Raw genomic sequence first — 23,199 nt, 5'->3', positions numbered from 1 at the left:
AAGCTATGAATAGAGGAGACAAAAATATTCTTGCAGCAAACCCAAAGTCAGCCTCTTCTCCAACTGACAATGCATGAATCTGCTTCATCTTTTTTAATCCAAGAAACTACTCTTAATCAAATTCTGAGAAAGAAATATATCCATTCGCTCTGGCTGCTGATGTATAGATCACCTAATTGTATCAGACATCAAACAAGAAAGCTGTGGTTCCTTAATAAGGTTAGCATAATAAAACAAGTAGCCTGAATATAAAATAAATTTGCTAAGAGTGCACTTACAGAGACTGAAGTAGTCACAGATTTATATCACTGCAGACTGGAAGGAATAAAAATGTTCCATTTCTGAAAGTGTTAGGACTACTAAACTTTTCCTGCAGTGACAATATCTGAGCAGTCATACACATCATTAATATTCAACAAAAGTATTCCCTAATGAAAACACAATTACTTTAATTAGTACTTTCATGAAGATTCACAAAAACAGTACAGCAAGCAATTACGTCAACCAAACTTTCCATGCCCACAGTGCCCAAAAAACCACAAGACATACCTGATTACTGCTTTTGGCAGCAGAGTTGGTCTGAGCTGTATTTGAAGAAAGGGAATCAAAAAAGGCTTGGTCAGCTAATGAGTTACCGCAGCTAATGCCATCTTTTGAACCTTCAGTTATAATCTGAAATGGAAAAGGTTCAAAAAGATTTTTTCATAGTTCAATTAATCAAATTATGCTTTATCATATATAATCACTCTAACACTCATATCACTAGACTTTAGGATGTTTGCATATAACCTTTTAAAATTCACATTCAATTGAATTTTTTACAATAAACTGACTGGATGATCATACTCTGGATGATTTACTTCCACACCAGATGGAATTAGTTTGCCTTACAACTACAACATGCAAGACTGTTGTGGCAGTGAACACCTATCTGTAAATTCCTAAGATCACTAAGGAAGGTTGCTAACGGCTGGAGAGTGCTCAGTGCTCAGGGAATGGATTTGGGACAGTAAGTTTAGAGAGCCAAAAGCTACTAGACCATGTGCTAACCAACTGGAGCAAAAACACAAGGTCATGTGAGCCAGCATGATCCTGCTTTCCCTTCCCCTCCTCCCCCTTTGTTTGTTTTTTTGTTGTTGTTGTTTTTTTGGTTTTTTTTTTAATAAACACAGCACTGGTGAAGGAAGAGAGGCACATGCCTTAAGAGGCTGCAGGAATTACACCCAAGGTCTTCACCCACCTAACCAGCAACCTGCACAAGTGCAGATACTGGGCCATCCAAGAGTGAGCAAGACTCCAGTCTTTGCACTGAGATCCCATTCCATACCCAAAACAATACCACTGGTCTTTAAACAAAAATCAGACCAACACACACACAGACATCAGAGGGTCTCAGTAAGAAGAAAAGCTGAGTAGTCACTGGATTTGGTAACCCACATCCTGAGTCCCAGAAATGTGGCTTCATTCCAGACTTATGAGCATGTGGCAAGTCTGCCACAGCAACACCAGTATAATCTTGCATTACTCATTTCAGTTCCATATTTCTATCTTCAGACAGGAAAAACCCAATTATTGGATGATGAGACCCCCAACACCCAAATCAGGTTCAAAACAACACATGTTCTGCAGATCAGCAGTATTTACTATAGACAGCTTCCTGTTGCATTTCTTGGGAAAACACTAAGAAGCTGAGGAGCTTTGAATATCATGTTTGCCCTGGTTTCCAAAGCCAGCAACAATTGCTACAATGAGATTATATATTCCAAGCTTTCTGTTTGAGCATTTCAGTCTGGTCAGCAAACCAGCAGATGGCCTTTTGAGTAGCTCTGCTTTATTAGTGCAGAGAGCAGTGTAGTCACTTACCTCAACATAATCTGTTGGAACAAGTCCTCTCTCGCCTTGGCTGTTTTTTCCTTCTAACCAGCCTCCACCAACATCCTAAAAGAAGTAATATAGAAATAATTTTGCTAGATGGATCCCACAACATGCTTCAAACAGCTCAGCAGGAAGCGCTGTCTTGTTATCAAATGTCAAATGCTCAGCAGGAAGCACTGTCTTGCTGCCACTGTTCAAAACACAGTTATGACTGTATAACTGAACAAACTAGCCAAAGCTGCTGAAGCAGCAAATACTCATTTAAACACACCACAGACTGTGCTGGTTTTACACAGCTATTCTGGACTTTGGCGTTTTCATAAGCATGAAGGGGAAAATGGTTGATTTTTCAGCACTTTTGATCATTTATGAAACCCCAGTCAACTGTCTGGCCACAAACTGCACAAAACCACAGCTATTAGTATGTCAGTTTCAATTAATTAATTTTAATCAACAGACTATGAAGAAACAAGACTCAAAAAATTAGGCTGTTGGTGATATCTCTAAAATCTCTGCGTCACTTATTGAACGTGCAGAGGCATGTGATGAGTGAGAGCTATCACCCACAGAAACGTTAAGGCTATTCTCATGATTAAAAGAGCCACATGCCATGTAAGGTCTGGACTCATTCTTTCTGCTTCACACTTCTTTTCAGAGGCAGTCTTATGCTATTAATCTAGAAACAACTAACACAAGTTTGGCTCTCATCTCAGTGGGACATCCTGATACTGTTTGGGGTTTTTTAAACACATTCTACATACACTAAAAAAACTGTAGACCTTTGCAGTTAAGCGAAGTTAATTCCAGGACAACATTATCTGGAATAAGCCAGCTGTGTTTTAAATCAAGCAGTTTAGCGAATACATAACTATATGTCAAGCTAGTTCACAAATTAAAATTGGACACATATGCTAGACAATGATTACTGAATTTCAGGTTTTCTTAATTTGTTTTTAATTGATGTATTTGTTTATTCACAATTATTTTCTTTCTCTTCAAAATTTTATGCAATCCTGCACTTTACAGGCACTCCAATAAGAAGAAGCCTGCTTATGTATTCAAGATTTTATGCAGTAAAGATCAAGCAGTTAGTGAAATAACAACTTGCATTCATTTTTTCTTACATACCTAAAAGCTCAATACTCAAGAACACAAAAAAAAATAGACATCTCAGATTATAAATTCAGCTAGCTTGGTTAAACTGCAAGAGCAATGATGTCTTGAGCCAGAAGTCATATTTGCACCGCCACACTTAAAAGCAATCGTCAGTGGACTCGCATGACTTAAGCTATTGCCATCTAAACATCAAGAGCCTTTGTGGCAATTTCCCATGGACAACATAAAACAAAGTTTTGAGTGTATTGCCTTAAGCCACAGATGTTGGCCAGTGAGAACTAGCTTAAAAGTGGTGATCTATTTATTTATATTTAGTCTTGTTTTTGTGAAATAGCATTAAGCTCCCGAATTCACAGAGCACACTATCCAAGAGGGTGTCTCTATTAAATATCTGCTTCAAGTATTTAAGATCAGTGGAACTAAAAATTATCAGGATTACACATGAATAGGATCTTCAAAGAATTAAGTTTATTCTGCAGAATCCATGTTTTATACAAATGGATAAATAAGACCTGGTTTCATGATCAGGTGGGTTTTGTTTGTATTAGTTTTAAAAGGTAAGTCTATCCACTAAGCCATACCATTACACAAAAATTAGTTGATTCAAAGTAGAATTAACTAATACCTTCTTACCAAAGGTAAGAACTATATAGGACAACTAAATCCACAGAAATTCAAAATGTGGACATAAATCAAATGTCAGTGCTGTAAAGTCCTATTCATTTAACAATGCCCTGATAGCACTGTGATTGTATTGTCACCACTTCTTCCCTATACCTTGTCCATGTCTCTTTAATCATGGAAAGACACAAAATTTCAGTAAAAAGTTTTTGTTGTGAGTTCTCTCCTAAACTTGGGACGCTGAAGTCATTGATTAAGAAACTCGAAACCTAGAAGTGAGCTGGATGTCACATTTAAATGCAAGTAGCAAGCACCTGAAAGATCACATCCATACAAAATATACAATATTAGGCACACCAAAATAGACAAGGCATTCCAATGTAAAGGCTATCACCACCATAAGTTCCTTCCTCTTACTTGTTTCTCAGCTCTGCTTAGAGGACAGCAAAGCTGAGTGGATTTTTAAGTCTGTGGGCACAGTTTGAGAAGGCCCCATCCTCCAAAACATTGCATTTGTTTCCACAAGATTATTAGAAAATTCTTTGTATTCTGTTTTTTTGGGTTTTTTGCTAATTCTTCAGGGAAGGGTAGCCAGGGCTTTCAGATGTCATCAGCACCATTTTCCATCCATCTGCTGGTAGAAGTAGATCAGGAAAGTGCACTGAATCCAATCCCATCTCGGTTTTCTTACCGGGTTGGTGATTGTGATGATCTCCCCTTCACTGACCGTCAGCTCGTTGTTTCCAGGCTCAGCAGCAAAATCATACATAACACGAGCCTGTATGTGGAAAAGAATGTAACAGTGAGACTTTCAGCTTATGCAGAAGATTACATTAAGGAAGTATCAGCACAAATTATCCTTAACTTACAGAAATAGTACGTACGGTAAGGCTGAGTGTACAAAGAGCAACTCAGCACATAGGAAGCTGAGATTTCCTAGATTTGAACTGCAAACTCAACAGTAACAACTTTAAAGATAAAAATTTCATGTGGAGCTTGTTGAAGAAAATTTACCATAAGGATTTAAGACTTGTTCTCTGTCATGTCCAGAATCATATGCACGTTTTCCAGGGGAAGAAGGAAAGGTCTCTAACTTAAGAAAACAATTCAATTTCTTTTTTATATATGACATATTCCAACTCCAATTTGGTAAAGGGAAGTAGTTCATAGAGCAAGCAATTCAGAAGAAGAAAAGCAAGTAACTGCAGATGTAAGTAACCACTGCTGTGCACAAAATGTAAGATTATGTTTTGAGAGTCTATATGGGAAGAACTATACAAATGCAGAAACAAGCAGTGAGAGCAGGCTTGCTATATCTGGCATGACGAGAGAGGGAAAAACAAAACCTACCTAATTTTTACGTGTTTAGATATACAAAGGCTTTGCTGTGCACTGACTCTGCTATTACATTACATAAGGAAATGTTTAAAACATTTTATTTTACCAATAACTTCATTCAGTATACAGCAATGGGTGTCTTCTTGTACTTGGAGGGTGAGGGGAAGAAAAAAAAACTAAGCAAAAAGTAATATTTTATGTCAAAGGAAACAATAAAATAGTTTCTGTTGAAAGTAAGCTATGTGATAGGAAAAAAATACCAAAAAAACAGACATTCACCATCAAGTCTTGCCTGCCTCAAAACTGCAGGTTGTTATGACCCTCACCCAGACACAACTTCTTACATAAAACCAGAGGAAAACAGAACCTCCCACCCCAACATCTTAATTTCATGAGTATCATGTGGAAATGCTTCTGGCTGGTCAAAATATACTTTACTTCAGTGTAAATAAAAACAGCTGAGAAAAAACACACGTTTCAGCTGTTCAGCTGACAAATCTAATCCCAAACCATGTGCACAGCAAATCAAACACCTGGTCTTCTCCACAAAAGCAGAACAACATTGCAGAAAACCATGTGTCCTAAGCACTCTGAATGCTCCCTTGCATGCAAACTTTTCCCTTTAGAATGGAGGCTTTCAGCACCCTGAGATTATGCCATGCAAAACAGAGACAAAGAGGCAAAAACTGTGTTCAATAACACTGACTGCTTTCTTTCCAGCAGCACATCTGGCCTTCATGGAAATATAAGAATAAGCTGCCTTACTTTCCTGAAAAAATGAACTGAAGAGAAGCAGCACAGCACACCGTTTGAAATACCAGAGCATTTTAAACAGGGTTGTAAAAAGCACCACTCTCCAGAGCTCTTCCCTCAGCAGTAGTAGATGGAGGTGTTGAACAAGTCCTTTTTACAGCATCTTACCAAAATTTATCCACTTTCTGCAAGTCAGTTTAACAGCATTCAGATGCTGAGCATCTGAATCATGGGAAAAGCAGCTTTCTTAACCATTTATTAGGAGGGAGCCTTCTTAGTCTTTTTTTCAATCAATACACCATAGTATTAAATTCTTACTTCAATTCATAGGAATAATGAGAGTTTACCAAGACGAAGGCAACAGACAAATTTTATCAGCCTTCAAAAAAACTGGGAAAACATCCCCAGTAATGACCAGACTAGAAAGGTAAAATGTATTTCTGTCTAATAAAAGAACAGATGCAAATACTAGATTCTCCAGATACAGCAGTGAAATAAAAGTTACTCAGAAAAAAAAAAAAAAAAAAAAAAAAAAAAAAAAAAAAAAAAAAAAGGAAGCATTCAGCTTTTAGAGAAGGAAAAAATAAGAGATATATAGAATTTAATAATGTCATTATGCCAAAGTCCACTTATTCACCAGCTCTGGATGCCTGTTTCAAAAGTTAGAAAAAGCAGAAAACATGGAAAAAAATTACAAACAAACCTTGCTAACTACAGTTTAAGAAATTGAAAAATAAATTTTAAAAAATTTGCAATGCTACAGAAATGGATTATTACAGAGCATTATGAATTTGAGGTACATCTGAAACCTATATATCAACACTTCAAATACATTCCTCATCTTTTTTTCTGGCAGTACTCTCCATTTCACCTGCACTTCTAGGGTCACTTGCCTAGGCTGGAAATGAAGACCTTAAGAACTTCGGGCATGTAAGCTTTAACACTACCCTCCTACTATTGAGATTTAATGGGGAAAATAGTATAAACTCAACCAATTCCAAAGTAAAACTAAGTGACTAAATGTGTTTGCCCCAATTAATAAAGGTACAGTTAACAATGGAAAACCCCCATGCCCTTCCCTGGGCAGATACATCAGCCCCAAACCTAACTCAATTTCTGACCATCAGTTCCAAAATACTACAAAATGGAAAATGGTTTCATTTTTCAATAAGCTTTTTCCTTACTGGCCATAAATATTGTGTCCAAGTAGCAGATAGAACTTAAAAGACAGATCTTTGCAACTCAATGCAAAATTGCAAATGAGCACGGAAAAAAACATTGAACACGGAAAAAAACATTGAACACGAAAAGGATTTTAGCTCCTTGGCACTGCAATACACTCACTGAATATTAGAGCTAAGCTTAGGGACACCTGGAATATACAAAAAATGGGAATCTGTGATGAATTCCAGATCTTGTAATGAACACCCCAAAGAGAACTTCTTAAAAACACAGCTTGGAAAAAAAAAAGTTACAGTAACTGTTGTGTTTCCTATTTACTTCTGATCATATACAAAAGGATCAAGCAGTCCAAGAACTACAGGAACTTTAGAAATTAAAATATTTTGTTAGTGGAATAAAGGCCACTGCTTCATTTACAGAATACTGCAAAAATGCAAAACAAGAAGGAACCATTAAGAAATCTATTAGCTATAAGAAAATTAATTTCTTCTACTGGTTGCACGTATATCTCCCCTCTCCCACCACCACCTCTGCTCTACGACACAAATAGTTCTGGATTCTGAAGTTGTTTTGTCAGTTCCTTTGAGAATACAACCCTGCTAACCCAAAAAGCTTCAACTGATTACATTGACCAGAAAGCAGGCCTGGTTGTTTTAAGGACCTACTGCCTCCTTTTGCTCAGGTGGCAACAGAGCATCTCCACTGGGAGTCTGGAACACATCCTGACGTTCATCTCATGCTCCCTTGTGTGAGGAAAAGCCGGCACGGATTAAGCAGAACCCTGCCACAGCACATGCCAAGAGGGAAAGGGCTCTGTGATCCCCAGCATCCCTGCACCTCTGGGACATACTGCAGTTCCTCCAGAATGAGAGGGAGCCAGCAGTGTCATCTACAAATCCAAGATGGGGGAAACCAGTAAGAGTTAAAGGAAAATTAGCTTTTCAGCAGTATGGCTGTAGAAACTTAGACGGTAATAAAGAGAAGGAAATGAAAAGGAAACTGGCAATTCTCAGTGTTAATATCAGGATTCCTCGGAGCTGGTTCTCCCTGCTGTAGTTACACAACTGGACTGTAGTTTCCCAATTTACAGATTTACTGACTTACTACCATGTGAAGCTTCCCAACATCAAGAAGTTCTAAACACTGCAATCAATAATTATTACTGTATTTTTAGAGTTATGATAGAACCATGCCTAAGGATATTATAATACCAAAGATTCCCCACACTGAAAAGCAGTATCTAGATTAGTGAAAGTATATTCCTCTGCAGGCCTGGAGCAGACTTAGTTTTTCTCCATTACTTCTGTTTGAATTGAGTACTTCCTTCTTCTTTCTGTAATATTAAAACCAAAAGGACAAAAAACCCAACAAAAAACCAAGGGCATTTGCCAACTTATTTATGAAAGCAAACTTAAGACTATGCAACTCTAGCTGTCAGTGTTAAGGCTCTTCAGTGTAAATGAAGCGGGAAGGAAATTGTCTAGAAATGTAATTAAAATAAATTTCCAGTGAAAGGTTACACTGTTGCTTCACTAAGTTACTAGATGAATATCTAACATCTCTGCAGACATCCTGATCCACTGGCTCCTGCTGCATGCCCCCCAGAATCTTGAAAGAGGTGACAAAGCAACAGAAACACTATTTCTCATGAGAAGGATCTTTCTGCCTTTTCCAAGTTGTTTCCCTCAAGGCTCAGACAGAAAAGCACTGATGGAAAAGCACTTTACTCCGAAACGGAACAATCCTGATGTGCACAGGGCCACACTCTTGCCTGCATTACAGTTCAGCTGCAGCAGGGTAGCTCTGTCCTGGAGAAGGACCCTGAAAGCCCCTGTGTATTCCTCACAGCCATAACAGACAGGCTAGCAGCTAATGCACATCAACTGTGCTCAACTTTTTCAACAGCCTCCCCGCCTAAGCCTTCCTTGAGACGAATGATCAATGACCCACATAGACTGACTACTGGTTTGTCTTTATGTTCACACTTCTGAAGCACAATGTTTTTGTAATGCTGGACTTCCTCACTGCAAAGCAACAGTTCTGCATCAAAGGATGCTTTATAGCACAAAAATTGGAGAAGCCCCTAAAAATTTGGACACAGCTTTGAAAATGCACATCATACGTATACCATGCACAGGACTTCATATGTATTAAAAAAAGATCTAGTGTTATACCATGGAGTGATCTGTTTCAACCACGTGTTACAATTTAGGAAACTTGTACCACAACTGCTTTTCTTGGTCAGCTGGCAGTGGCAGATAGTACAAAGGAAATATCCATAGAAGTTTCATAGCATGAAATTCCCATTACTGCACACATTTCACAGTTAGCACTTCAGCAGTTCAGTGCTTCAGCCACCCTGCACTGCTCTTGCCAAGAGACAGGGATTCACAGGTTTAAAGTGCTTGGTGCCACTGTAAGAAATACAACTGCTGTATCACAGAAGCAAGATGGCAACACCTTTTACAGGTGGCAGCAGTTCCCATATTCACAGAAAGAGGATCATATTCTGGATTTCTCTTTTGGGAAGTATACAAGGCAGAGAAGTGCAGGTTTCTCTTAAACCTGGTTCTACTGAAGGAGCAGAAACCAAAATTTGGGAAGTCTTGCAGAATGCCAAAAATTATTACCATTGGCTCTGAACAAGTCAAGTCCTCACATTTTAAACTGCTGTGTCAGTAAGAGGACTTGAACTTTTTTCTAGGACAGCAGCCTAAGCTTTTAGCTGGGATGAACAACAAAGGGCTTTTGGTCACCTCAAGTAACTCCAGCAACACATCTGGTATGAATAAACTTCAGAACAGTTTACTGTAAAAAGTGCTTCAGTTAGTACAAATATTCCTCAGTAGGTCTAGTAAAGCATAAGCCTTTGGAATCCACTGCTTGTGAAATACTGATAAGCACTATGTCGACCACACCTGGAAATACAGATGAGGGAAATGCATTTATTTCTTCCCAGACTTCATTCTATTAGTTATTGAATGTGAGTTTGGTTTTTGGCTTTTAATACATTTTTTGGTGAGGTTTCTTTCATTATTTTTTCCACGTCTATTGTTTTTAGAAGTAAAATATTCATTCTAAAGGGCAGTTCTAAGAGAACTAAACAGAAATAGCACAGCTGGGATACAGGTTGGGATCTTAGGATTAGAGAAATTAAGAAAGCAGAAAGAAAATAATAAAGACAAAAACCTAGCTGCAAATACATCAGAAATTAGCAGTATCTTTTGATTACATCCAAAAGAATGGTTCAAAATGAAGTATTTAATCTAAAAAGTGAAAATACTCTTCCACACAAAAGGCAATCAACTCAAAACTACTTTTGCATTTTCTTTTCCGACCTGATCTTTCATATCAATTTGCCCTATGATTACTATCTGTAAAAAACTACTGGTTTTTAGCTATTTTACTGCTTAGAACAAGTGTTATCAGCTGAAGCAGAAGCCTTTAAAAACCCCCCACTGTCTTCACTGCACCAGTGAAGCTCCAGGGAAGACACAGGGTAGGCAGGGATCTAAAGGACAGCTTAGCCATTGTTTTGTCTCGCCATTCACAAACAGACTACTTATGTTGCCATGTTTAATCAATGCATCTTTGAAAAAACTCTCCACAGATCAAAACACATGCTAAGTTACACTGTGGATATTACAGGGAATACTGCAAGAAGTTTAAAAGGGCTGGTGCCCAAAACGCTGAGAAAAACAGTAAAAATACAGGAATACAGACAGGAGCCCATCATGTATTTCCTACCTCAGAGGACTGAGAACACCAGCTCTCTTCCAACAGTGGCTAACATTTAGGTAGATTTAATAATTTTCCTACCCTTTATCCTGAAATCTAAGCTCATTCAAAAGCTAAGTGGCCCAAGCCTGGAGAGATTTTTCACTGCATCATCTGCAACATTGAATCACAAAATCATAGAATGGTTTGGGTTAGACAGACCTTAAATGTCATCTTGTTCCAACAACCCTGCCATGGGCACAGACACCTTCCACTAGACCAGGCTGCTCAAAGCCCCATCCAGCCTGGCCTTGAAAGTATAAAAAGCATTTATACTACCGATAAAGGAAACATCTGGGGCTATGATTTGACAAAAAAATGCCTTTTCATTTTAGTCCCTCTATGAAATTGAAAGGCAAAGTGTGCATTTGGATAGCCTATGCAGAAACATCAAGTGGCTCTTCAAGTGCTCTGACTCTCAGCCTGGAGTGGCAACTACTCTCTGTCCTGCCTATGGTAAAAAAATGTCTACATGTTCCTCTCACAGGCTTTCCTAAGAGACAAGAAACAAACAAAAAATTGACAATAGAAGCATCAGAGGACACAAGGGACACTGTCTTCTAAGACAGACTCCTATAGAAACAGTACGTTAGAAATTCAAGAGATTATACATTATACTAGCAATTACCAGTATAGTGATAAAGATTTATTATGAAGCAGAAGAGACACCAATGTTTATCTTTTTAACTAATATAAAGAAACTGGAGAAAGTGTATATTGTTTGTATTACGCTAGGCATCACTTCTTGTGTATGTGCTGAACAATATCTGCCTAGAAAACTGGCTTGAGGAAACTGGAACATTTTATACTGTGATTTTTATTAAACAATAAGCAAAAAATAAAATTCACATGTTCAATTAAAACTTTCCTATAGTATTACATTTCTTTTCAATACATTTTTGTTTTGCTTTGAGCAACATCAGAATTAAAGCAAACTCATCCAAAAAAGTGAAACTAAGTTCAGTAAGGAACTCCACTTCTGGATGAAGAGAGGCCACAATATTCAGGTACTCCAAGTTTCCTCACCAGCTGTAACTGCTGGATCCTCATATTACTCTACAAATTTGCATTAAAAATGTGTCTTGACCCACTGGCTCACTTTTCCTCTGAGCAATTTTTCAACTCTAAAATAACTTCACTAGCCTGCAGCTAATCATTTGAAGTCAACAGTACTGACTACAGGCATATTAGAAGCAAATTAAACACAGACAAAAATCTCAGAAGCAAGGACTTGCATAATTTCTTCCTGCTAGTAAAACATGCTTGCAGACAGATGCAGAACTCAGAAGCTGGCTGTGCCTACAATATTTCAGGCAGTTATTTAATTAAGTATTTACACTGGATTAAAACGTCTATCTCATATTGGAATTGATAAAAAAACATGAAGAGTTTCCAAAAAGTACAAAACACAAAGCCTGAAGCCTTTTATAGGGTAAGGTACAGGAATGCAATACTCAATTCTCACCCATATGCATGTGGTATAAACCACTGGCACTTCTAGAATTAGAATCAAAGTGCAACAAGCTTACCTTGAAACCATTTCTGTATGATTTTGTGTAACAAATAAGTGTCTAGGCAAGTTTTCAAGTGTTAAAGAGACTTGGAAATGTTTCCTGTAGTAATAAAGACAACAGCTTACTAGCCTCCTCGGCAACTTAGGCTTTCCTCAGTAAGGACAGATTAGCTCTTCGGATCTACCACACAGGACTTCACTGTCTTGCTGAAAATCAGTTTTTGGTCACGAAAAACCACCTGAACTCAGTTCAGGCTAGTCACACTCTTTTTTTTTTTTTTTTTTTTTTTTTTTTACACATTTTATTTTTGATTTACAGAACATGAGCTTCTTTACAGCTGTCTACGTGTAAGCAAACATCAACACACCCCAAAGCCCACCAAAATATGCTCCTTACCAGCATTACAGGCAGAATGCGCACCAAGAACTTGCATTCAAGTGAATTTCTAAACAAGAAGCCTCTTGTTCAACTCAAGCATCTGGGACTAAAAGTCATCGATGCAGAACGAGGTCTAAAATGTTTATATGACTAAGATCTCTTAAAAGTGTGAGAGTATAACAGATCTTAAAATCTTAAGGTGTTAAAACAAATTACAGCTTCTTTCCATGCAGCTATAAGCCAGGTGGCTTATATAGATAACCATACCACAGAGCATGAAAAAAGCAAAGAGAAACTGTGATGCTTTCCAGATTTACAGCACTGCTTAAAAATTATGAAGTCAGAGAATTATCTATAAGCAGTTCAGTGGTTTTAAAAAAAGCAGTATATTTTCAGAATAACTATCATGCATTACTAAAACAGGTGCTTGGTTACATTTTGGTGTGTTCATACTGACTTATTTATGGGGTATTGTCAGACCCAAGAATAGAATCTCCACACACCCAAGCAGTACTGAAGCAAGGGAAATTCAGTTGCAGAAATACATTCAAGATACCCATGTGATTTAGAGATATTTCCAAATACTGAGTCAGATACTCCCCTGAATCACATCGGAGCATTCAGTTGGGTTAAGCACCTGAAAAGCTTTTTTCTTGTTTAAAACTTTGAAGCTAGTTATCAGTTAAAAATGTACTGCAAAACAGTGCAGTGGAGCTCCAGTGACATCAGCCCTTTTTCAGAATCAGTTTACAGCATTGCTCCAGGTGCCCAGCCTTCCCCATATTTTCCTTGCTGAATACCAACCTTTTCCAGACCCTCAGATAAACTGAGGACATTAATTCCAGCTTCACCACAACTACAGAAAGTAATAAATGTAGCAAGTACAGCATGGGTTTGTATTTACGGATGTCAGGCAGAATGCATTTATCTCAAGTGTGATTAAAAACTCTGCCTAGACTAATCATTACTGTGTCTCTGAAATCAAACTGCAACATTTGCAACTGTTTGCTGAACCAATATTTATTGGCGTGCTTCAGCAGCCTGCTGTGCCAAGTCCCCTGATGTTTGCCTGAAACTTTAGGGCCACCACTGTTGCACCCTCACAGTTCTGTTCCCCAAGAACAAAGCCAGTGAGATGTGAAGGTTTCAGAAAAAGCCAGCAGCATTCACCAGAAAAATCGCCACATTGTGACCTACTCATTAGGACAGCTTGTAGTCACACAATAGTGCTGCCTCAATGAGAGCAGAGATTAGAAAAAATCAGTAATTATACTAAAACTGGAGAGGCACAAAGTTTTGCTAAAGCTATCTAGTGAATTTCAAGCCCTTTCAGACTCAGCATACCATTATACATTGTGGATCCCAAGTACCACATGCACAGGCCACTCCAGAAGCAAATGAATACCAGGCAAAGCAAACTAAGTGCATGTTAAAATTATGCTCCTTCAAATACAACTTCATCTGTAAAATACAGGATGGAGTAGCTGTACTACTCTGAACTCCCAAACACTGGGAAATATTAATTAGGAAAACATGTGCCCAATAGCATGCTCACTGAAAGCAGCTGGGAAGGAATCTGAAATACAGCAGGGTGAGCTCTCCACATGGAATTCTGCTAAATTCTCCGTTACTTGAGTAACCAACATTAATTAATATATTAATGTTTTGTTCCCTCTTAGTTTTTATTAGAAACACTACTTTGTGAAAGCCTATGTTTACTTTTATTTTATGAACACAAGTGAGGAAACTGTTACATCAACATAAATACATTACCATTTTATCAGAGGAAGATTCTTGACTCTAGAAATGCACAAGTTCGCATTTTTGAGGTTCTAAAGTATCCAAGCCCACAGCTATTTTAGGCTTTTCCACTGGCAGTGTAGAAAAAGACACTGTAAGGTTACAAACTTCATTTCATAATAAATGGCAGCTCAAATAAACAAAGCTCAGTCATTAGACAGAGAACACCCAGCACTTGAACTGGATATTAATGACCTGCAATTTAATGCAATGTGCACACTAGCAGCGTCGACATTTCCCACTTAAAGACAAAGAGTTAGAAAAAGAAGAAAAAGAAGGTCTGGACAGATACATTTAATTAAAAACAAACAAACAAAAAAACCCACCAAGAGATACAACGAATGACAGAACTGGATTAAGTCATGCAACATTGAAAGTTTGACAGAACACCTCACCAACTTTTCTTGTAGCAGCAACCTTTAAAGTGACAAAAAGCATCAAAGAACTCTGAAAAGAAAGTTAGAACTTATGCTACCTTATGAATTACTAGAAAATTTGGCAGCTTGACAGAATGTGACAGAGCTGTTGATAAAAAAATTGTAATTCAACAACCTTCATACAATTTTCCAAGACTGTGGTCTAGTTATCTGCAGCAAGGAAGATGCTTAATTTTGTTTTCCACAAGCAGTCATTTTCAGAAGAAAAATATAAGGCTATTAAGGAAGGAAATTACAGTACTGCTGAAAGAAGTGTGCTTTGACTAGGTAAGCACTAATTACATTATATTATCATATGCAATTGCAACATTCAGTTACTGAATTAAACTTTGACCCCCCCCAAAAAAAAGAACCAATGGGGTGGAGGAAATAAAACATTTAAGCTTCACTCTCAGATCTGATGAAGCTACAAGGTGACGTGAAGCACCTCATCAGTCATCACCTTACTGCTGCAGAAAAATGAATTGTATAGGCTGTTCAGTCAATGCTAGAATTTAAATAAAAACTAGGAAAAAAAAAGTAAGAGCCTTATATAAATTGTCTTTCTTCTGGAAGCCACTTACATAATCACCGTAGACAAAAAATAAAAAAAAAACAAACCCGTCATAGAGAAGGGAGGTACAGTTTAAAGCTATTCTAAGGGAATTTTTAAAGCTGTTCTTGCAAACTAGCCATTTTGTTCTACCAACCAGGAAAGCAAATACTTTGCTTGAATTGAGATGACAACTTATTTTTGCTCTGAACATTGAGAACTGTAGTCTCAGAAGGCTGGGAAAAGCAAAGCAAGTCCAAAACCTACTGAGTTTAAACAGAGATACCATATGAACACACAAAACGAAAGCACAACAGTTCCCTTGCCAAGAAGGAGCAGATGGCAAGTCAGAGCAGAAGTCAGTAACTCAATGACAAGTCATAAGAAATAAGATCCATCAACCAGTTCTTCACCAGTCCCCACTTTTTCACAAGAGTGGGACTGAAGGATCTCACCCGGGCCAGTCCCCCTTGCAGAAAGCCCAGGCCAGATGTGGCTGCCTCTCCCCAAAGGCAGCTGCTCTGCTGGACTCCCCAGAGACCTGCCACGAGCTGCACCGGCCGCCTTCGCACCACCTCCTCCTCCTCCCAGCCACCTATTTTGCACATTGGAAACCCCTCCGGTACAGTGGCTTCCTTTAAAGGGCAGGGCCTGGGGGAAGAGCTGCTCCAAAAGACAGGAGGAAATAGAGCTTTTACCGACAAAAAACATGCTCACACAGAGTTGCTGCTTTGAGTTTACCTGCTAAGAGCACACACCCTGTTACCAGCAGCGCCCAGGATGGCTCATGTGCCCTTCATACCATGCCGTGTCCCCAATGTCCCCTCACAACTCCACAAGGGCTGGACCAGGCTGTGTAACAGCAGCTCCCTACAGGAAGAGATCTTCCTTGTGCCCTTCTCCCCTTACTGTGGGTCTCACAGACAACTATCTGTCAAAGTTAAATGAATGATTCTGGTCTTAAATGTCTTTCAAATTTATTTATGTATTATTTCATTTTATTTTTATTGTTGACACAGGTTTCCTATTCATATGAAACTCAAAGATAAAGACTGTTTTGGAAAGAAAGTGATAAAGCTCAGAGTTTAAATTAAATTTTCCAGTAAGCAATATGGGGTTTTTTTCCTCTCTTCAGTAGCACTTGAATTTTGCTTATTGGACTACTACAAAATTGCTCTGTTGTTTGAACTTTCTCTTACTTGGGAAACTCCTTTCCAATCATAAACTGCTGAGAAGACAGCAATATAACTAAAGAAAATAAAAGCACAAGCTCTGATTTTCAGCCCTCAGAGAAGTGTAAAGTGAATTTGGATGAAACTGTAATTGTGAAACATGCTTTTAAATAGAAGAGGTTTAGCTTTAAATGCTGAACACTGCAATAGCTATTTATTTGAAATAATTCTAGATATCTAAATGCTCATCTGTCCTATGGTAGGGCTGGGTGAAACCGATCCCTCACACTATTTTACAGTCTTTTCTCTATTACCTGCTTTTAAATTGTTTTGCTTCCAATATCACCAATGTTACAACTGCTTGTCAATTTAATACAGGAGAGAATCCACATATTTGAAATGGTGAAATTCTCAAATCATTTTTACCTTGGTGATCTCTGTAAACTCTGAAATTTGCTAGGTGCCCTAATCAAATACGGAGAGGTTTACTGAATATCCACACACTCTTCTAGCAGTCTTTTCAAGACCTGAAAGTCTGAGGAGGAAGATAATTCAGTGGAAAACCTTGAAAGAATGCAGTAAACCAAACCATTTTATGAAGCTACAGTCAACTGTAAAGCCTTATTGCTGAAAGAATACCAATATATGGAGAAATTCAACCAGGGTTAACACCTGAAACTTTGAATCTATAAAGCAGATGTAGCTTATGACATCTGATACCAGACTTCCTTCTCTTTGGCTGCTGTAATCATGTTTTCAAATGATGACCTCTGGTAATGAGTCTCTGATGACTCAATGCCTAGGTGCTCAAAATAACTGAAAAACTGAGTCAGAGGAATCCTTACTCAAGCACAGCATCACACAGAATCCTACCAGCTCTCCAGCTTTCCAGCATAGAAATGAGAAGGCTTGAACTGGTAATTGCTGCAATGTAACATGAATCATGTATCATTGAACCTTTAAAAGACTATAAGGCCAGACAGAAAGACAGAAGAACAGAAAATCTGTCTTCATAAAACAATTGTATCAGTTCTCATGCTCATCCTAACATCTTACTTCTCCAAGAGGTCAGGAATCTGTGACTAATATGCATTTTCACCTTCTCTAGTCATCTTGTTGTCCCTTAGAAAACAAACCCATCAAACCAAGATAATCTAAAAAGCCCCAGGAAGTATCACTACGTCTACTTAATACTAGCCTAAAAACCCCAAACAGCATCTCACATGATTAGACCATAAAATCAAAATTATTACTTCACCTAATTAATTTTGTTCCATCACATCCTACATATATAGATCAGCTGTGATCTCATGTTTTGTACTATGACTTCTTTTGCTGACTTTAAATAATGGAATATGTTGAATGGATTATGACATGATCTCCACAATAGAGGATCACACAAATTCACAGATGTTTTAAGATTTATTTACTGAATCTCTCCTTAAGATGAGATTTAATAGAGGAGTCTATTTCGAGATTTAGGACAACACAGAATGTTGATTAACAGAACACGAAGTCTGGGTATTTTGGAGGGTTTAGCACAGAGAGGTGCTTCACTTCCCAGCTGCAAATCAGAACTATTTCTGACCAATTCATGATGCAAACATACAGATTAGTGACGGTATAAAGGAAAATGTGGAATTTCTTTGGGAAGCCTTATACTGCTGAAAACAACAGAGAATGAAAAACAAAGATAAAAGGAAGAATACACACTTCAGGATAATAATCTTTAAGAATAATGTGTTGTTTCTTTTCCCTACCTGAAATTTTCATATGTAAAACATGACCTTCCCTCACCACAACAACCATGGTGAATTCAACTCCACCTGGCCAGTGACATTCACAAGAGAAAATCCAACATGATTAGATGGGCAAGAAAGCCTTGAACAGCATTTCCATATTTTAGAAGTACTGCCAAGATGTATCTTCTTTAAAGAACAGAGTATTTAGTCTAAGCTTCCATCTCAAGGGACTTCCTCCCACAAAAAAGGGCCCAGTCCTAAAACCAGATAAATGCGTCCTCAAAGTAGACAAACCATTGGACAATCAAGAACATAATGGTGGGATACGAGTGCCCCTGAAGTTATAAAGAAAAAAACTGTTGCTATTGACAGTAAGAGAGGCCTAACTTCTTCATGAAGCTGTTTAACAGCTGCCTTATGAAATATCTCTCTTGGGAAAGCAATGTCACCAACACCAACGATGTTACACCAATATATCAGCTCCTGGTTTCAACTTCTAAAAACTCTCACCACAGGTTAGCAGCACAGGCTCCAGAAGAACTGGAAGAACTGTCCTGCATGTAGCCTATCCAGTTCTCTCAATAACATCGCTTCCTTCCAAAATCAGGGCTTAACAAATGGCAAGGCATCAGCTTTTTCAAGAAACGAACTTGCCTACATTTTAAAATAATAAATAAGTTTAAAAATAGGCTAAGGTAGGGCGAATGTTATTTAAAAGCCAGCATAGTGCTTCCTGACATTTCTAGCTCTCTTGATTCAATGAAGCTCAAAAACAAAAGAAAGGACATGAGTAAAGCTGGGACTTGGCAAACTCTAGTGGGGAAAGAATAGGAAAGGCCAAAGAAATCACAAAGGAACATATCGAAGGATGACAATCTCATCTGTGGCTTTTGTAAGCAACTATGACAGAAACACATTTACCAAACTGCATCTTCCTTGTGACCAAGTTTTGAAAATGTTTTAGGCTCAGGCACTTTCTGCCATTATTTGTGACACAGTTAAAAATAAAGAATTAGTAGGGTTAACTCTGTTTCTGAAGGAAGTATCTAAAATAAAAGTATCTAGCTTAAACTATCGGTTCTTCAATGTGGTCATGAAATTGCTTTACCTCTGAAGTCAGGTTCAGTTAAAAGACTGTGAAACTCCAGAATTCTCCTAAACAATTTTTTTTCCTTATTTTGATAGAGTTTAACATTTGTTTCAGTTTTTGGAGCGCATAACCTTGAGCAAACCACATAATCCACTGCCAAGCTCTAGTAAGGATCTAGCTAACAAAAGAACTACTTCCAGAAGCCTCAGATCCTCCATTTCCCATTTATATTTCCACCCTTCTCCATGGAAGTCTCTCCCTCCCATCTATATCACCCCATCCAACCTTCTGTACCATCTTTGAGCAAACTTCCAACTACTGCAACTACCTAGAGCTGGAGAAATGACCCCTCTGTTTTCATTCAGTGAATATTCAGCAACTTACTGTAGCTAAAAACAGGCCTGACAAGTGCTGGAGTAGACTCCTGGGATGTACGTACAGCATGGGATGAGGAGTGAGAAAGGAGAAGGAGCAATGGCAGCTGCTAGTTTAGCTCACAACATCAGACACAGCCTCCCCAGTCTTAAGAGCACTTAAGGCCTACAGCCACCCTGACCTCTTCTGACAGAAGACTCCCAAGTTGCCAGCTAACAAATATGCTAGGAAAGCATCAGCAAAGGTTTTTTGGTATGAAAATAGTAGTCCTTTCCTCTAAAAGCTTTTACTGTTTTCAATAAGAAATGCATTGATTTTGAATGGGACAGAGAAGAGTCAGCACATTACACAACTGTATACCGCATCTTTAAACATGGAAAAACTCTAAGAATTTAATTGCTGTGGTTTATCAAAGTGGGAGCAAGAAAACTAGCCAAGGATTACAAGCTAGCTATGGAAGAAACCCTTATTTGCATCCCCCATCCACATGAAATCTAACACCTTAATTCAAGCATTTGGAAATTTTGTAGAGAAAATGATAAAGGTGAAAACAAGCTGGGCAAGCTCAGATTCAAAAGAAATAAGCATCAACAGCAAGAGAGTTGATGGTCTAAAAACAAACAAAAAAAAAAGACAGACTGGATTTGCCATCACTGAAAGCATTCAAATCAAGACTGAATTTGCCCCCAGCCTTCCTTGGAAAGTATATTCTAGTTTAAACAGGAATCAATTCAGGAAGCTCTAACAGCCTGTGCAGCACGGGCCAGGCCAGACTGTCAGTCACCCTTATCAGCCATATAGGATTTGACACCATTAAAGTTCAAAAAATTCATACTCCAGACAACCATTTACAGTTTAATTTTGTTAATATTTCACATAAAGTACAAATACACCTTGCATATTTCCTTTAAAAAGAGGCAATTAGTGAAGGAGTACAAGCAGAAGGTGAGAAATTAGTCTACAATGTAAAGAACAAAATTTACTTTCCAAATGAAATGGTGACCGGTTAGTTGGCTGAGCTCCTAAAAACTGTTTTTTCAGCCAGTTACTCCCTTACACTGCTCAAAAAAACAATGTATCCTTTACTATAGCTGACCTTAGCACAACGTGAACAAAATAAAAACCAAAACAGGGCGGTTTGCAGAGGGGATCCCATCTCCTGAGTAGAGCTCATAGAAAATAAAGTATGCTTCTCTTTGCTACTGCTCACAGTTACCAGCCTAACAAAATAATAGCAATAAAATGCCTACTCTTTCCTGACTACCACTTACGAATGTTAGCCTTCAAGTTAAAGTACATTACCATAGCTTGCAATGTGTAGAATTTAAAAAAACTGCACCACCTGATTTCAAGCCAGTCTGAGTTAGGAAGTCAGAAATTATACGCCCTTCCGTCTGGGGCCATAATGTCTCCAAAAAATGTTTAAAGAAAAGCAAAGTGAAAGTTTCCAAATGTATGAATAAAATGGATCATGTGTTCGGCACAGAACACAGGATTCCATGAGGATACTGCACCTCAAAGTGAGTAGAGGAACTGTAAACTGGTTTAGTACAGAATGTCCCAAATATACTGTGCATTATGTAGCATATATACTATGTATATATGTAACTTTCTTGCTACCTGCAATAGTGAGATTGATTTAAAAATATTCATACACACATCCCATGAATTACTGGAACCACCAGTGTTAAAACCAAGTCTATCAAAAATATTCTAAAAGCTCAACAGAAACATAAATTTCACCATACCGACTATATTCACTGTATTTTTAAACTGCCTTAGTGATTTTGAAACCTAAAATCAAGTTCTCTGTGCTTGGGAAAAAGTTTATTCAAACATGTGCCACCATCAGCTTACATGGTTATAGAGACAGCTACTTACACATTAAATCTGACACGTTCAAGATGTGGAATTTCTTCAGCACTGAGAAGCACAACATAAATAGTGCACTGTATGAGAACCGCCTCAGTCAAAGGAAAATTTTTAAACTGCTGGCCAAGCTAATGGAATCAGGTGACTCAAAGTAATACTTCAAATACCAAAAAAAGTCTTCCTGAGATACTTAGATAAATCACAGATGAGTTGCTGGTGCGTGTTAAATCACACCTACACAAGCAGAGATGCTTTCATCAACCAATACAGTAAACAAATACTGTTTCTTTAGAAAGAGGCCACTTTCAGATAGGATGGGCTAATTTTGACAGTTGCATTAGCAGCAGATACTATTGAAGAACTGAACAAAACAAGTTAACTTCCTGTCTTGTCTTTTTTTTTTTTTTTTTTTTTTTTCCCCTCTTGTGTAAAATCAGAGCTTCCTATTAAGAGGTGGCACAGTGTGGACTCTGGGCTCCCACCAGAGGCACGGCACAGCCACCCCCGGCTGGCCCCGAGGGGTCGGCATCAGCCGCCCTGACGGCCGGGGCTGCGGGGCCCGCCGGCGGCCGCGGCCTCTCCCACCGCCCCGCCGCTGCCCGGGCTCGCTGCGAGCGGGGCCAGGGGCGCCGGGCTGCTGGAGCAGCACCCTCGGCCTCCGGCGGCTCTTCGACCCCTACGCTCCTTCCGCCGAGGAGCGGGGACGGAGGGGCACAAACACGGCAGAAAAACAACTTTCGCCCGCCCCAGAGTCGCCGCTGCCCCGCCGAGCCCCGAGCAGGGGCCGGGCAGCGGCGCCGAGGCCCGAGCGCGGCGCTCCCTCCGTCCGTCCCGCGGCCGGCGGCCAGGGGCAAGGTCCGGGCAGGGACGGGCTCCCCCGGCACGCAGCCCGCCCGCCCGGGACCGCCGCCAGCCCGGGACCCCCGCCCGCCCGGCCGGGCCCGCACAGGGCGCCGCGGCGCCGCCTCCCGACCCCCGGGCGCTGCTCACCTTGGTGGCCATGGCGCTGCCGGCGCGGGCTGCGCTGCCGCTCTGCCCTCCCTCCCGCTCTCCGTGCCGCGGCTGCTCGGTGGCTCGGTCGGTGTGTCCGGCCCGCCCGCCGCCGCCGCTGGGCCGCGCAGGCGGCTCCTCCTCAGCGTCCCCGCCGCCTCCTGGGGGCCGCCGTGCGGCTCGGCAGCCGAGCGCCGGCGCTGGGCGGGCGGGGGCTGCTGTGGCCGCGCCGCGATGCCCCCGCCTCGGCCGCCCTTTCCGCCGGCCGGGCTCGGCACCCGGAGACGGCGCTCGCCCGCAGCCTTCCCGTCGGGGCCGGGGGAGGGAGACGGCGCTGCGCGGCGGCGGTCCCCGGCGGAGCCGCCCCGGCCGTGCCGGGGGCCATGGGGGCGGACGGGCGGACCTTGCCCACCCCCCGTGCCCTCGAGGGCTTTGCTCTGCAGTCAGAGTTCGGCCTCAAATTCTCGCTCGCCTAGGGGAGAGAGCCCTCAGGAAGGTGGTATGTGCCCCTCGGGTGCCTTTGGACGGAAATTTCAAAGCAATCATACAGCAAGAAAAGCAATTTTTTCCTCAGCCAGGCTCCATCCACGGCTGTCAGGGCGGTGTACGTCGCCCCTGACCTGTTTCGGCCGGGC

At 40.0% G+C, this 23,199-nt stretch overlaps 1 protein-coding gene across 2 annotated transcripts in view; it reads right to left on the bottom strand.

Annotated features, from left to right (window-relative positions):
- SNX9 (sorting nexin 9) overlaps positions 1 to 22,881 on the bottom strand; it is a 61,619-nt gene extending 38,738 nt beyond the window's left edge. For both annotated transcript variants that reach the window (XM_066315529.1, XM_066315530.1), the window contains exons 1-4: positions 22,565 to 22,881; positions 4,304 to 4,390; positions 1,864 to 1,938; positions 550 to 672 (exon numbers count right to left, since the gene is read on the bottom strand). In XM_066315529.1, coding sequence (XP_066171626.1) covers positions 550 to 672; positions 1,864 to 1,938; positions 4,304 to 4,390; positions 22,565 to 22,576 — 297 coding nt within the window. In that variant the 5' untranslated portion in view covers positions 22,577 to 22,881. The remainder of the gene's footprint in view (positions 1 to 549; positions 673 to 1,863; positions 1,939 to 4,303; positions 4,391 to 22,564) is intronic.
- Positions 22,882 to 23,199: the final 318 nt, after the last annotated feature.

Source organism: Sylvia atricapilla, chromosome 3 (assembly GCF_009819655.1).
Source record: "Sylvia atricapilla isolate bSylAtr1 chromosome 3, bSylAtr1.pri, whole genome shotgun sequence".
NCBI classification, from domain to species: domain Eukaryota; kingdom Metazoa; phylum Chordata; class Aves; order Passeriformes; family Sylviidae; genus Sylvia; species Sylvia atricapilla.
Note: the sequence above shows the minus strand (reverse complement) of the source record. Positions and strands in the feature narration are given on the sequence as shown.